The 16,079-nt window shown below is 37.7% G+C and overlaps 1 protein-coding gene across 1 annotated transcript in view; it reads left to right on the top strand.

Moving 5' to 3' along the window:
* Window positions 1-16,079, top strand: part of LOC140166021 (uncharacterized) — a 120,779-nt gene that overhangs the window by 82,418 nt on the left and 22,282 nt on the right. The window contains exons 29-38 of the mRNA XM_072189394.1: window positions 2,574-2,681; window positions 3,399-3,506; window positions 4,885-5,046; window positions 6,735-6,788; window positions 7,587-7,640; window positions 9,025-9,132; window positions 9,849-9,956; window positions 10,475-10,579; window positions 12,241-12,348; window positions 15,427-15,564. Of these exons, the coding sequence (XP_072045495.1) occupies window positions 2,574-2,681; window positions 3,399-3,506; window positions 4,885-5,046; window positions 6,735-6,788; window positions 7,587-7,640; window positions 9,025-9,132; window positions 9,849-9,956; window positions 10,475-10,579; window positions 12,241-12,348; window positions 15,427-15,564 (1,053 nt within the window). The remainder of the gene's footprint in view (window positions 1-2,573; window positions 2,682-3,398; window positions 3,507-4,884; window positions 5,047-6,734; window positions 6,789-7,586; window positions 7,641-9,024; window positions 9,133-9,848; window positions 9,957-10,474; window positions 10,580-12,240; window positions 12,349-15,426; window positions 15,565-16,079) is intronic.

Genomic DNA, 16,079 nt, shown 5'->3' with positions numbered 1-16,079 from the left:
AAGAACATAAAAGCTTATGACTTAATGTTGTCAAACCTGATTTTTTTGGGGGCACATTTTGTAATGTTTACACTCTTCCCAACCTCTAATTTGAATCAGCCAAATTTGTTATGTTAGGAAAACAGAGCTCCACAGTTAAACTGTCCTGATGATAAGTGTTTTTTCCCCTTCATTTTACCTCATTATTTCAGCTGCAAATGGATAGAAACTTTTTCTGACAGTTATAACTAATATTATTTACTCATTTTTGGTAAAGAACAACAAGGATGTAAATCTTCAGGAAATTTCCTGATTTCAGGAAATTTTACGTAGATCTTCCCTGCACACCGTCATCATCCCGTGCCGTGATAGTACGATGAATCCTCACGTTTTTCAACAACTACGCATGGTGATTTTATTCGAGATAGGCCGTGCAACTCAGGCTAAGCATACAATTTGAGATTTTGAGCGCCTGCCACACTGTTTCTATTCTATGTTTTACGATTTTCGCATGATCAATATATGGCTGGCCGTAACCGCCACAACGTGGAGCTGCTACGCGTAGCTTACTTTTCGCTTCACGGAGCTAAATTGACCAATCATGTTAGATCTTTTCATTACGCGGAGCCAGTGGATGCATCCTCGTTCCAGAGAGAGAAAACTCTTGCCAAAATTAATGTTTACTATGGGGATTTTAAATGAATCGATTGTAAATAAACCACGACCAGTTGTACAGGATCAATACCATTGTTTGATTAGTGTATAGTCAATGTTACCTTGCATGCATGTGTCATGTGTGTGGCGTGTTTGTTTGTTTGTTTGTCTACTGTGTCAGGCCAGGATCACTGACACCCACGGTACTGATACTCTCATACTATCACGGTGATCATATTGTTGAATGTTGTTGACTTAAAAATAATCATGATGCAGTCATGTCTACAGTAGAACTCACCACGACATTTGAAGGACTTAAACCCTATTAAAAGCTATTAAACCAAGATAACACTCAATGAAAACGGCTCAACTATGTTACATCAGATCTTCTCTGGTTAAATACACACTGCACTTGTGTCTGTTTTACCTGTGCAATGAGCAATGAGCTGGTATTATAGTTTCAGTTGGGTGAACGATTATAAAGCTGAACTAAAGGTAACAATACTGTGGGCTTTTGTTTACGAAATGAGACAATAGTCTGCTTATTGTTAACCAGCGTTCTTGAAAATGAGAAGCTTAATGACTTAACACGGTTTAGAAATAATTTCTTCATATTTTTGGTACAAAAGTACCAATATTTCCAAACACCTAAATTAGCTAAAAATTTAGGACATGTTACAAAACTATATTTTCTAGAATTTCAGAGAATACTTTAAATATTGGCGGTTATGTTTTACACAGTAGTGACGTCAACTAGGCAATGGCCTATACTTCTAACATACACTATTTGTAGAGGTCACGCGTCAATGGTGAGCGCACTGAGTATTGTATATAGGAAAACGGACAGTAACTACAGTATGTATGGCCTACTACTAGATCGCAGAACTGTGTGCATAGTTTACCACCACTCTGCCTAGCTATATAGTTATGTACAATACTGTATGAGTTTCTTATGAGTGCATGTCCATCTTAATAATAAGTCAGTTCGTACTTTTCATAAACTACTTTTTGAATCATAACTTTCGTGACCGAGGATATCTTGCAACTACGTGACGCTTCGTCTGGCAAATTCTTAATGAATAAATTCGCTTCACGTAATGAGTAAGTCGTACTTAATTAGTCAGTTTTACCTCCGAGTAATGAAAAACTCTAACATGATCATGATTGGTCAATTTGGCTCCACGGAGCAAAAAGTCAGCTACGCGTAGCAGCTCCACGTTGTGGCGGTTGCGGCCTACCATATCAGTATCCCATATGATATTTCTATTGCAAGAAAATTTTATTTGTTGTCAGGTTTTATCTTAAATACACTAACTGGAAATTAAATACACTAATTAGTGAGGACCGGTATTTTGCTGTGGATATGTTTAACTGCAATTTGTGGGTAAAAAATTTGAAATCCTGAGTAAAAATTTTGATCATATTCAACTCTTTGAGAAAAAATTTATATAAAAGAATGCATGTAAAATCCAGCTGCAATACAATGTACATTATTGACACACTATCACTCTCTTTATCTCACGGCAATAATAGAATATCGATTTCAATCGAATTGAATACGATGCTCAGTTTTGAGTTTGTAGTTGACTACTAAGCGATCGATTGCTAGCCAATCAGATAGAACTCCTTTTCTTGCGTTCGGTGAAATACTAGTCGCCCGTCGCTCACCAACGGAGTATTAAATTTATATTTATCGAATAGGAAGTCGACACTGTGCCCTGTACAAAGTATAGGGAAATACACATTTTCAGGAAATGTTAAAGCAGTTGCAGGAAATTATATCAATGCTTGTTTTCATCCCTGAAATAACAAAATTAAAGTTTTCACAGAAATCGTATAATATGGCTTTCTATGGTGATCACAAAGTTGGCTTGTAATCTTTTCATTTCCATTTGTATTTGTCATTATGTATATACCAGCAATGTTGATCTCTTTCGCAGGGTAGTATTGGTGAGCGAGGTATTGTTGGACCTGTGGGAGACAAAGGAGAAAAAGGAGAAATTGGAGAGCTAGGTAATGAAGGACGATTAGGAGAACAAGGTGCAAGGGTAAGTACAAAGAAATTTGTTAAATGTCCAAAGACTGGAGGGGACACACTCTCCATTTGGGAAGCCAAAAATGGCTACTAGTTCTTGGAGGCGATATGATAATCAAAATGCCAAACATGCAGTCTGAGGTCCGTATACATAAAAAAGTTAGTCCAGGTCTAATGTTAGATCTGGTTCAACTAGGGAGGTTAGACTTTATAATAGAGGACGTTTTCAAGCCTGAAGCAAGCATCCTCTGAAAATAAACGTAGGTTACATTAACAATTTAATACATAAATCTATTTTAACATACATGTACATAATGAGCTGGCTGGAAAAAAACACCTTTCAATAGATGCAAAAAGAAAGAAAATTTATAGCATGTTTTTATATGTGACAAGATTTGCCCAATGGCACACATGGGCTCCTTTACCATAAGGTAAATTTCTCATACAAATAGGGAGCCCTCTCCTCTGAAAATCCAAACAAGAATGAAGGGTCCGTGCCCTTATTTGCTGTTGGGATGTTTTCTGGAGGGCACTTTGTGCATAGAGTTTATCGCTATGTTAAATTATGTGACACAATCTGATCTGAACTGTACTCCCTATGTGGAAGACTTGTCTTTAAATTAATCTTCAAATTGGATGGCCCATTGTCTCCTTTGCCTGCCTAGTTGGATCAGATGATATTAATGATGAAATTAATGCGATATAACACTTGTTTTTTTTTATAATGTAGGGAGATCGAGGTGATACAGGGGACAGAGGACTACCAGGTGAGCCAGGACAAAGAGGACCTCGAGGTGATCTTGGCTACTCTGGAATTGATGGACCACCAGGAGTAGAGGTGATACATAGAATGTTAAGATATTATTTCTACTAACAGAGAAATATGAAGTCTGTGCAGTAATGCTATAAAAAATAGTTGACTTGCTCTTTAGGGGCCAACACCTGGGTTGGTTGGTCGATTTTTTTATTTTTTTATTTTTTTTGTTGCAATTTCCGCAAGAACTTGAGCTCAACATCTTCAGGTGCGATTATCGAAAATACTATGGAAAATGTGATTCAAGTCAATACAGGTAACATGACTGAACACAACTTTTACCCCACATTTCCCTGTTAGGCGACAAAAAAAAGAAACCCTGTTCTACGGGGCGGATGGACCTTTCAAGTAGGGTCGGTCGGTCTTTTTTTTTTTTTTTTTTTTTTTTTTAAATGACCCAAAAAAGCACTAAAATCTGTAAATATTTAGCGATTTGGGAAAATACAAAAAACAATTTGCTACTGAAATTTTCGAAATTTGGGTCGGCATTCATTTGTACAGGAAAAAAAAATTCCCCAATTTGTTCAAAATCTGGGTCGGTCAGGCCCGTAGAACAGGGTTTTCTTTTTTTGTCGCCTTAAAGTTACAGTGTAACTTTGTCTGTCACAGGATGCCATGTTTAAATGCCTGCGCTGTGAATAACCCCTAGACACCTTATACACATGCATAGCTGACAGGGTCTATATGTTTACGCTGCCGTAAACAATAAATATTGATCAATTTTTATAGAAGCTTGTCAATCTAAACTGAGCTCATAAAGAAACTGTGAATCACAAGGTCATATCTTAAAATACTGTCAATCAAAATGAACCAAAATTACACACAGGATTACCTTAATACTCTACTCAAAACACATGTCAGTAACCAAGCAGTTGTCCAATTGACACAACAACAAAATGCATTGTCATGGGACAGCTTCCTGGACTTCCTTCACTTTCACAGCCCAGCATTTGGCACCCAGGACAAAAAATCTGTGAGAATGCACACAAGATCCTTGCACAGATGATACAATGGTGCTGCTTTCTGCTTTTCATACACTTTTTTCATGAAACAGGGCTGGGCTGTGAATGTGGTCCAGGAAGCTGTCCCATGTCATGTGCATTTTGCTGTTGTGTTAGTTGGATAACTGCTTGGTTACTGACAATGATGTGTTAAGAGGAGGCCTAGAGTATTGAAGTAAATCTGTGTGTAATTTTGGTTCAATTTGATGGACAGGATTTCAAGATATGACCTTGTGATAAATTATAAGTTTCTTTTTGAGCTCAGTTTATATTGTACAGAAGATCTTCACATGTCCCTTTACTTTCAAATCAAAATTGAAGAGATATTATCTTAGTTCACAGTCTCAGAATGCCTCTTTAAAACAACGCAGTTTGTGTTATTTTGTTCTGATTTGATGAAGGGTAGGAAAGGTGAAAGAGGTATAGATGGCCAAATAGGACCACAAGGGATCCCGGGTCTTCCTGGACCACCTGGACTAAGTGGACCAAAAGGTGACCCTGGTATTGGAGGAGATATGGGACCAGAGGGCCCAGAGGGAGAAGCAGGAGAACTTGGTGAAAAGGTCAGTGTTAAATGTATTTAAAGCAAGTAGTTAGCACTTAGGCCAAGTTCCTTTAATTTGGGTCTGGTCAGCAAAGGAGCTTTCTAAGGTAATGATATAAATTCCGCACATAAATGTTGTAACACTTGAAGAGGCATTTCATGATACACAGCCTCATTACCCCATCCCCCAACTTATTCCAAAATAGTTGAGATTTTTATACAATCAGAAACCTAAAACTACACCATATTACATAACCTTTCTTGCAGATTCAATCGCTTGACAAAACACATCTTGCATCTCACATTTTCTGGCTGTTGACAGCCCTAAATTACAACACAGTAGCCTATGCTTACGCCGTAATACATGCAATTATGTATAACTTGCAAATTTAATGTCCGAATCAACTGAAATTTTGAAAATAAGCTTTTTTCAGTGATATTGAATTATACCCTAAAGAGAAGATCCTATAGAATCATGCAATACCCCTATAAATATGTGGCAATTTCTTGATGATTTTAATACTCAATAAGAGACTCACTGGGTTCTGCTGATGGAAAATTGTGTATTTTGATACTATGCTTATTCAATACATCTTGATTTGAGCAAGAGAAGGCAATTTACATAAAGAAATTGAGTTTTGAAAATGATGACTAAACTATTCGCACCCCAGAAGCGTTTTCCCTTCCTTTTTGTTATGATTGTTGAAGAGACTTTGGTTTTATGAGTGGTGAGTTCCTAATAGCTATATGTGACCTGCTACAGCGAAATGAGTATAAAGTTGCAAATTGGTAGTTTCGAGACATCATGACTGACTGAGTTGATGTTCTTTGTTCGCCGTGTACCTGTACAAGCCTGTAGTATGTCCGTCACGAATGGCCATTGTGCTCCCATTCAAGGACGTACAGCCATACTTCTGACTTGAACAGGTGCATGTGAAACAAAGAACACCAACCCAACGCAGAAGCCAGGGCATTTCGAAACTACCAACTTGCGACTTTTAACCCTTCGAACCCGATGAGCCGCCATAGCGGCTCACGGTAACCTGTACCGTAGTCCCGACGAGCCGCTGTAGAGGCTTCTAACATGGTATGTCAAAAACCTGAAGAGTCGCTGAAGCGGCTCACGTAACATCAATTGCGATATGTTTTGTTTACATCGGAATCCTTTGGCTATCTGGGAGACCGGGGTTCAGGGGTCGGAGACCTTTTCTTTTGGCGTGACGGGCAAAATGCTGAGGCGATTTTCGAGTGCATTAGGAAGCTCAGGGTTGGATGTACGGGACTATGTGGTAGGTCAGGGTTCAAAGGGTTTAAAGGTCATTTCTTTGTAGCAGGTCATTATGTGATGCAGCAATGGTATAAAAATGATAGCATCCTAGCCTCATATATTCACACAGGTACATTTGCATTGGGCTTTTTCCTTTGAATTCCATTGAAGACATGACCTTAATTTTCCACACAGAGGGTGTGAATTTCAAATGGGACTACCTGAATGGGTGACTCCATTTGAAATCTTCACTAACTTTGTGGGAGATTAAGGTCATATCTTCCACAGGTGGTGTATGGATTTCAACGTGAATAGCACATTTAAACTCCAGAGGTCAGCGAGCTATAAAATAATGTAATCTGTATTTGTATGCAAACACTCTAGTTTATTGTTTCACTAGCTCTCATATTTATTTATTTATGTCTTTCTAACTTTTCCAGGGTGCCCTCGGTCCTCTGGGTACTAAAGGAAGAACAGGCTATGAAGGCAATGTGGTAAGTATAGAGGTTGTGTGTGAAATTATTGATTGGCTCCAAATAAAGGATTTGAACCGGTGTCCTTCACTGTAATCATGGCACAGTGCAGTCCATTCAATCAAATGTCGTCATCAACCTATTTGATCATAGTGCATTTGTTATGTGTGTGAGACAAACTGTTGCGGTAGATTGCAATCATGTTTTTGTTGAATGCATTTGAGTAGTCTGCCATATTTATGGTATGATACGTCAAATGAACAACCTCTATCATTTTGTGTGTCCGTTTTGTGTAACCATATTCAGACAAAATCACTGACTATGATGAACATTTAAGGTGATACAACAAAGTGTGTTAAAGAACACTTGAAATCGTATGACTCGAATATAGTCCCACCCCATTTTTAGATGAAAATTTTTTCAAAATTGTGGGGGGGTCATTGACTCATACTGGAATTTAATATTTTTTTAAGATATTTATTTTTCTTGGTTTTGAAGTGTCCCTGGACCTAGAGCTAAAATGCTAGGATCATTCATAGTTGTCTTAAAAATTAAAATCATGAATAGAGTATGACATGAACACAAATTATCACTTAGCATATTAAAACACAAAACACAAACAATTTTTTTTACAATTATCAGCAATTTATTGAAAAATTGGGGGTGGGACTTTATTCGAAGGTGGGACTATACTCGCGTCAGTACGGTACATTTTAATGCATTTAGTTTTAGTTTTGATAGTGATATACTTCCATGCTTTATATCAAACTTTCTGTTAAGTAAAACTCATGTTTTTATTTTATCATCATTAATCTGCAGGGAGATAGAGGATTTGAAGGTGATATGGGAGAAAGAGGGCTACCTGGAATGAAAGTAAGTCTAATCGTCTCAGCCATTTATAAAGATTAAAAATATGCTAACAATTCAACCACAATTTGACTTTAACAAAAGTAGTTTTGAAACATTCAACGGAAACTAAATGAAGGAAAATTTGCAAATATTCGCAAATATTTTCGGTGACAATCTGTTACCATCCGCAGGCAGTTGTGACTGGCTGATTGTCTTCTTCACACCTGGGTGGTTTAGGTGTTTCTAGAAGAAGACATTTGTAAATCTTTGGAAGATCTCGGCCCCCGGTCTCTGTTTAACTTGACTTGTGGTTCTTTCTTTATTGCTATGGACAATTTGACTTTTTGAGCAATAAAGTAGAGCGCTTTTTCTCGCATTGGAGAAAGCACTCTTGGTCATGGGTCAAGTCAATTGCTTGCCTAAGTGTAGATTCAGCTTTCTATTAATGTGTTTGACATAAGACAAGCCATTTGGGCCAAAAGCCAGTGATGAATCACTGCATGCTCACTGGTTGCTGCGGTCCCATGAAATATTGTTACCAAAGACAGCAAGATGGACTTCAAATCAATCCCAACTGCATGCACATTATTGATTTATGAATCTGAAATCTTTTTTGCAGTCGCATGAAGTGTCACATAATGTGGACCAGTGTAACATAAAAATCTCGTAACTGATAAACATGTATTGTGTCAATTTTACAATTGAATTCAGATCCACACAACAATATGCAAAGTAAACTGACAAATATCAATTTTACAATTGATTTCAGGCCTGTACAAATTAAACTGACAAAACAAGTATTATGTGTTCATTTTTCTCAAGTTCTCATGATTGTAGAAAAAAGTTGGCTACTCCAGTTGATATCCATACGCCCTATGGATGACATGACCTTATTCTTCCATGCAAGGAGTGTGAATTTCAAATGGGGTTACCTGAATGAGTGACCCCATTTGAAATCTACACTCCCTGTGTGTTAGATTAAGAACATGTCTTCCATAAGGGGTGTATGGATTTCATCTGAAATAGCCCAATAACCCAACCCAACCACTGTGCATAATGGAATTTGCCTGAAGTTGGAAACTGGAACCAGTTAGGCAAAAAAAAAAAAAAGAAGGTTTGTCTCAAAGCTTCGCGCGCGCATTTGTAAAATCACACGATTTGACAAAAATGAAATGCGGAAATTTTTTATTTCAAAAAAAAATTTTAAAGTTTTTTCCAGAAAAAATCTGCGAAAATCAGACTTTTTTTCTCAAAATACCATAAAAAAGTCGGGAATAAAAAAAAAAAAAAAAATTATCGCATTTCGCATTTGTTTTCAAACCACTTGTGAGCTTTGAGACAAACCTTTTTTTTTGTTTGGCCTTACATAACATTTATATCAATTGATTTCAATCTTACATTTTATTAGGGCTACAAGGGAACAAAAGGATTAACAGGAGAAACTGGAAGAGCAGGAGAAGATGGAAAGTCTGGTAGACTAGGTTACCCAGGAGTTCTTGGTCCAAAAGGCAGAGTGGTTAGTAGTCAAACATTCCGCACAATTATCAGCAAGGTCCCTTTGCACTTGCCAACGTACATACTCTGTTTATTGTACGCTGTCACATGATTCTGTGTAGTTTTTCTTTTCAACTTACGAGTTACCAATATTTCATGATCTACGAGAGACCATTGCCCTTAGACTTTGCCTAATGCTGGTTTCATACTTTCTGCCTCTTGCCGCTGAGCGGCGTGACACTTCATCATGCCGCTAGTACTTGTCTGCAAGCGGAGCGGCACACCGCTGAGCGGCAGGAGCATGACTCTGAAAGCCCAAAATCATATTTTTTTCTCATACGTGAGAGCAGCACTGCTCCGAGTTGACTTGATGAATTCAACTCCCAGCAAAGCGGTGGAGTGATCGATATATCTGCTTGCCACTGGTCACTGCTAGCGTTTCTGTGTGTGTGCGACTTCGCAGTGAAGCAAAATCATCTTCAAAGCGGCAAGTGGCAGGAAAGTATGAAACCAGCATTAGTGCCCCTCTATTTCAAAGCATTCTTCAGTAGGTAGTGACCTGCCGTATGCTCACTGCAGGCTACCCTTGAAAATGAGTGCCTTTGAGAATTTTCAGCTTTTTACCAGTAAAAGTAGCCAAACACCTATTTTTTTATTTGCTGTATTAAGAACCATTCATTGAGCCCATAACATTATTTTGTTGTGGTAGTCATGTTGTACTATTTTTCTTGGAGGTAGGGACTGAGAGGTAGACGCGGTGCTAAAGGAGAAAAAGGAGACCCAGGTCCAGAAGGACCACAAGGAGAACAGGGACCACAAGGACCTAAAGGAAAAGAAGGACGATATGTAAGTTTTCCCAGTTTCAATATTATATTCTTTTCATTCCTTTTTTCCATCTGTCCATAAATCCACCCACCTGTTTCATTTGTTTGTTTCTTGTGTATGTGTTTATTTGTGTGTTTGTGCATTCATTCATTCGTTCATTCATTCACATCATTTATTCATTCATTTCTTTATTCGTTTGTTCATGCATGTATTGATATAGAATGCATTTGGGCACAGCACATATATTTGTTGTGCATTGCGTAATGCGTTACTGGCGCATGTTTAAGTGAATTTCCACGAGCATGAGTTGGGACTCTGTTGACACACAAAGTATCGAAAACCAAATAATTTTTGCCTATTATGAGCAGAACAAATTTTAAGGTGGTACTCTTCCACCAAATAAGTATGTTGAAACATATGAAGATGAATATTATTATACTTACAAACTTGTGCAAGTTTTGTTAGAATGCAAAACTTTCAGCAAGTAATCTGAAATAACTATTAAAATATTTTGTTTCATTTTTTTGTTTTATTTTCAGGGTGATGAAGGTTACCCAGGTGGCATAGGAGATCCTGGATTCAGCGAACCAGGATATAATGGTACAGATGGCGCTAAAGGATTCCGTGGAGAGAAAGGAGAAAAGGTTGGGGTTTTATGAATGGTATATGTGACACAAATCTAATCCAACTAAGCCAAAGAAGGCAAAGGGCTATTCCAGTTGAAATCCATACACCCCCTATGAAAGACACAACCTTAATCTTCTGCACAGGGAGTGTGAATTTCAAATGCCATTACCTGAATTGGTGATTCCATTTGAAATCTACACCCCTCTGTGAGAAATTAAGGTCATGTCTTCCATAGGGACCTGGCGACATCGCTATATGAGCGTACACAAAGTGCTCAACTTTTTGCCTTTTACATGCAAACTTTCTTTTGTGTACGATCATGCTATTTGTACTATTTTTGAGTTTGCTAACACACCATTACTTATTATCCACGGTATGGTGTCTCATATATTTTATCTAAGACCTAGTCCACACAAGTTTTTTTTGGTGATTTTATCATAATTTCCCAATTAGGACACATAAGTTTTTGATCATCAACACACCATGGTAATTTTGTCATTATTCATAATGTTGATAAATTGGTTCATTAAGTAAACATGATACAACAAGAAAATGTAGAAAATGGCTCAATGATAGAAATTTTCATCTGTCGTAAGTGATGACATGATTGTAGTATGCCATCAATATTGAGCAGACACATCGTAATATAATAATATTTTAACACAATCATTATTGATGGAGAAAAACACACTTGCGTATGCGGTGTCTTATATACGGTCATCTCAAAACGAGATTCTACACGCAAAGTGTGCGATGCTTGTGTATACGCACACGCATACGCCTGTCAAACGCATTACCGCGTACGCTTGCACAAGCCTTCTGGCGTGTTGCTAGAAAAGCGCGAGAAACAAAAATGCACTTTTTACGCATGCGCTTGCAGAGAGAACCTTGTTTTGGTAGCAAGATGGCAGATACTAAGATTTAAGCTGTTTTTATAAATGTTTAATATTTGAAAATTTTGTCGAAATATGATATCATCTGCTTGCATTTATGAACTCGAACCCCTAAAAGTGGACTTTTGGGGAACCCAAACCCCCTGGGTTTAATAGGTAACATTCACAGATATAATGGCCTTTAGTATTTCTATGTTTTCATACATAACATACCTTTGATGAAGACATAGCATGTGTTCAAAAACTTGTGCTCTAGTTGTATTTTGTTTATGTTTAACTTTTAAAGATTTTATTGAAGTATTGTACCATCCAGAAGATTCCAGTTTGATTAAATCCAATAATAAGGCCAAACAAAAAAAGATTGTTTACTTGTCCTCCACAATTTTTTCAGAATTGGGTAGGTCGGTCGGGATAAAAAAATTTAAAGGTCATAGCCAAAACATGACTGTATGCCTTTAATTAGCTTAATAAATAGCCAAAATAGTTGTGAATTGGGATATTTCTCTACTGTATACCACTTCATTCATGTTTAAAACAGTTTAGAAGTGTGTAGAAACTGTAAAAAAACTTTTCAGGATATTAAAAATGTTGAAAGAAAAAAAACACTTTTTCTGGAATCTCCTAAGTTAGAATCCGTATTCATTTGTACAGTAAAACAAACAAAAACCTGTTTTCCAGTTTTTTCAGATTAGGGTTGGTCGGTGGAGGACAGCAAACAATCTTTATTTTTTTGGCCTTATCATGATTATAGTGTAATATTAATATTGCATTCTTGTTGGTCACAGGGTAATCGTGGTTTAATAGGTTTTCAAGGATTAATTGGACCATATGGATATGATGGATATCCAGGGAGACCAGGCTTTGTTGGAGATCAGGGGGAACGTGGTGCAAAGGTAAGCTTGCCTAAGACACTGTTTGCTGTAGGAAATTTATTGGAATTCAAATTTAAAGGAGCATTTTGTGATCCACAGCCTCGCCCCCTTACCCTTTTCCTAGGAAAAGGTTGAGATTTTTATACCATCGGAAACCTCTGGGAAAATAATGTTTTTGTGTCAAATAATGGGCTGCATGCACCAGTACAGGTAGGGAAAAAATTGTAAATCGAACACTTGTGGGGGAAATAAAAAAACATTTTTTATGCAAATTGCACATTATTATATTTTTTATTTATATTTTATACCAGTGGAAACCTCAGGGAAAATAATGTTTTTGTGTAAAATAATGTTCTTCTGGTATTAAATGTGATTTTATGTTTGCTTTAAATTTGGTGCATGTACAAATTTTACTGATTTTATTGCTTTAAGGATACTCAACCATATGTGATGTGATCAAGCAAAATCAGTCAGAACTCGGAAATATTAAATTTTCTGTTTCTTATAGGACAGTAAAAAGCATTTACAAATCTGGATTTGGCAGAAAACCCCTTTGAAATTGAACATCCAGTTCCAAGGATATGGAAATATTTCCTTTGTATGACTATATCTCAAAATCAATATTTCCGAGTTTCGACTGATTTTGCTTGATCGCATCACATATTTCTATTTGATGGTATGAGATCATAAGTAGTCTTAAAATATAATTTGTTGCATTGGGATATTCCAGTTGCAATCCATACACCCCCTATGAAAGGCATGACCTTTATCTCCCACACACAGGTGTAGGTTTCAAATGGAGTCACCCATTCAGTTAAGCCCCATTTAAAATTCACACTCCTTGTATGTAGTAGATAAAGGGTGAGAAACAGACCATTACCAGAAATAATGGGCGTGTTGTTCATGACTGGTGAGATGTTAGTTGGTTTGAGGTTGAGACCCTGATAGGGGTCGAAACCTCAAACCAACTAACATTACCAGAAATAATGGGCAACTAACATTGAGCCAGTCATGAACAACACGCCCATTATTTCTGGTAATGGTCTGTTTTGAACCGTTTATCTTACATATACGGCGAGCAAAATAAAATTGTTTGCATCAAAATATGTATATATAATTTTTTAAAAATAAGTTTAATGCCAAACTTTAGTTTCTTGAATTAAAAACACTAGCACCTCAAACACCAGCATTATCAAATCAATAATAGTTATTGATCTCAATTTACATCTGTATTTGAAGTGGTTTTGGTAGGTTATTAAGGGGTACTACACCCCTGTGGTAAATTTGTGACTATTTTTGCATTTTTTCTCAAAAAATAATAACACATTGGTAACAAAAGTTATGTATATTATTGGGGCAAGGAACCAAATTACTACACCGAAATTTCAGTGACTCAAGACAAGCGGTTCAGTATATATGGTCGGAAATAAGGTACATCTTAGCGGTACCTTATTTCTTATCATAAATAACGAGCCGCTTGGCTTGGGTCAATGAAATTTGTGTGTAATAATTGGATTCCTTGCCCCTATAACATATGTAACTTTTGTTACGACTGTGTTATTAGTTTTTGAGAAAAATGCAAAAACAGACACAAATTTATCGAGGGGTGTAGTACCCCCTTAATCCGCTGGAGTGTATTCACCCCGTGACCATTGTTATTCAAATGATTAATAAATAATGCAAAGAGTTACGATCTGTTTCAACACCATGAAATTTATATCTTAGAAAAATGTGAGTAACCAGATATTTGAACCACCTAGTAACGTAGTGTCCAATGGTGCTCCCCATTATGGGTAGGTCACAGTAAGGCTTTGCACCCCCAGCCTCTTGACTTGTAATGAGTACCGCAGGTTAGCAGGGAACCTCTATTATTATCGGGAATTGCCTGTTACACATGATCGCACACAAGGTCGTAGGCAATTGGTCGGACCTCATCTGCCCAGAACATATTGACCCAGGTCAGCATACCGCCATATCCTTCCCGACATGCTTAGTAGCCAAGTTAAGTAGAAGAGTGGATCCACACACTATGTACACAAATATACATTTGGCCACATTTTATTATACGATTAATACAAATTTATTAAACATGGTAACAAATATTCTCTAGCAAATCGGTTATAGATGGAACTGGTAGGCATATTATAAATTCGGGATATTAAATATCTTCCTGACCAGCCATATCTGCGCATGGTCAAAGGCAGTATCAGACCGGCGCAAACTGGCTTAGTCTCCACATCAGCCAGTTTGGTTCCACCCCTCCACAGGGAGCGTAACCTGTGTAGGAGACGCGGTCGGACCTGGTCGGACCTCATCTCTCCCCATCGATTGTGTCCTATAATCCCCGACATTGCCCTTATGAAGTCACGTCGCCCTGAGGTTAGTTGCAAAGCTCCCCTCGTCGGGTAGTATCCCGGGGGTTCTTGCCTAGTAGCTAATTAGCATGGACCGTTTTTGGGTTGGGCAAGGATAAAGACAGATTCCCTTTTAGAAACTAATGGCAAGTTTATATACATGTACTGAGTATACATTCAACGAAACGGTTACTTTTCATTTATGAGTATTACCTCGTTATGCTAATTAAATTTTAATCTGCATAAATTTAACTATGTTTATTAATTGAGCACCAGTGGTGTTACATAAAATATTACTGTTAATGTTATACAGACTGCAGTAGCCCGCTATAATTTTCTCTTGCCATGTAACATTTGCATTTAAATCGAGCTGTAAATGCATTTGTTTCGTAAGTCTACCTGAGACTAGTAACTAACTCAGATTCTACATGTATGTTGTGATCCTTTCCATAGTGTTTCTAGAATGTCCATGGTATTCCTTTTGTTTAGCTCGCAGCCCGAGACCGTTATCTTGAGCTATTGTGTTGATAATGGTCTCTGGGCAGCTAGCCACCTCCATTACTCTAGGTAATGGTTGGGGCAGTGAACCTTAAACAAAAGAAATACAATGGATAATCTGTGAATAGAAAAGGGCTAGACGTATATGGCAGATTAAGGTCATGTCTTCCATATAGGCAGTGTATGGATTTTAATTGTAATAGCCCATTACAATATTATGCTTATTTTGTTTGTTTAATCTATGTAGGGTGAAAAGGGTCAGCCAGGACCTCCAGGTGAAGCAGATGACACACCAGGTGGGGTCTTACCACCTGGTCCTCCTGGTCCACCCGGACCTCCAGGACCTAAAGGAGAACAAGGACCACCAGCACCAGACACTCTCAAGGTAAGATGATAGTCATCAGTATTAAGGTGTAAGTGTTGAAGCAGAAGGTCAGTATTGGATAGTGTTTTGCTGCATGGGGCCTCCTGATGATCCCATAGGACCACCAGGACCTAAAGGAGAATGAGGACCACCAGCACCAGACACTGCCAAAGTAAGATCATAGTCATCAGTAAGATGTAAGAGTTGAACCAGAAGGTCAGTTTTGGATAGTGTTTTAATACCTGTCCCTTTTGGTCTCACAGGACCACAAGGACAATAAGGAAAACAAGGACCACTATCAAATAAAACTGATATGGTAATAATCATAATATAATCAGGTGAAATCTGAAGAGTGAGCATGGACTTAGTTCGTTTCAATCTGAAACATCCAAAGTAACATCATAGCCATCATTAGATACAAGGTTTGAAGCAAAACCACAGTATTGGATAGTGTTTTGCTGCATGGGCCTCCTGATGATCCCATAGGGCCACCAGGACCTAAAGGAGAATGAGGACCACCAGTACCATACTGTAAA

Source organism: Amphiura filiformis, chromosome 12 (assembly GCF_039555335.1).
Source record: "Amphiura filiformis chromosome 12, Afil_fr2py, whole genome shotgun sequence".
NCBI classification, from domain to species: domain Eukaryota; kingdom Metazoa; phylum Echinodermata; class Ophiuroidea; order Amphilepidida; family Amphiuridae; genus Amphiura; species Amphiura filiformis.
This window is presented reverse-complemented; position numbering and strand designations above follow the sequence as displayed.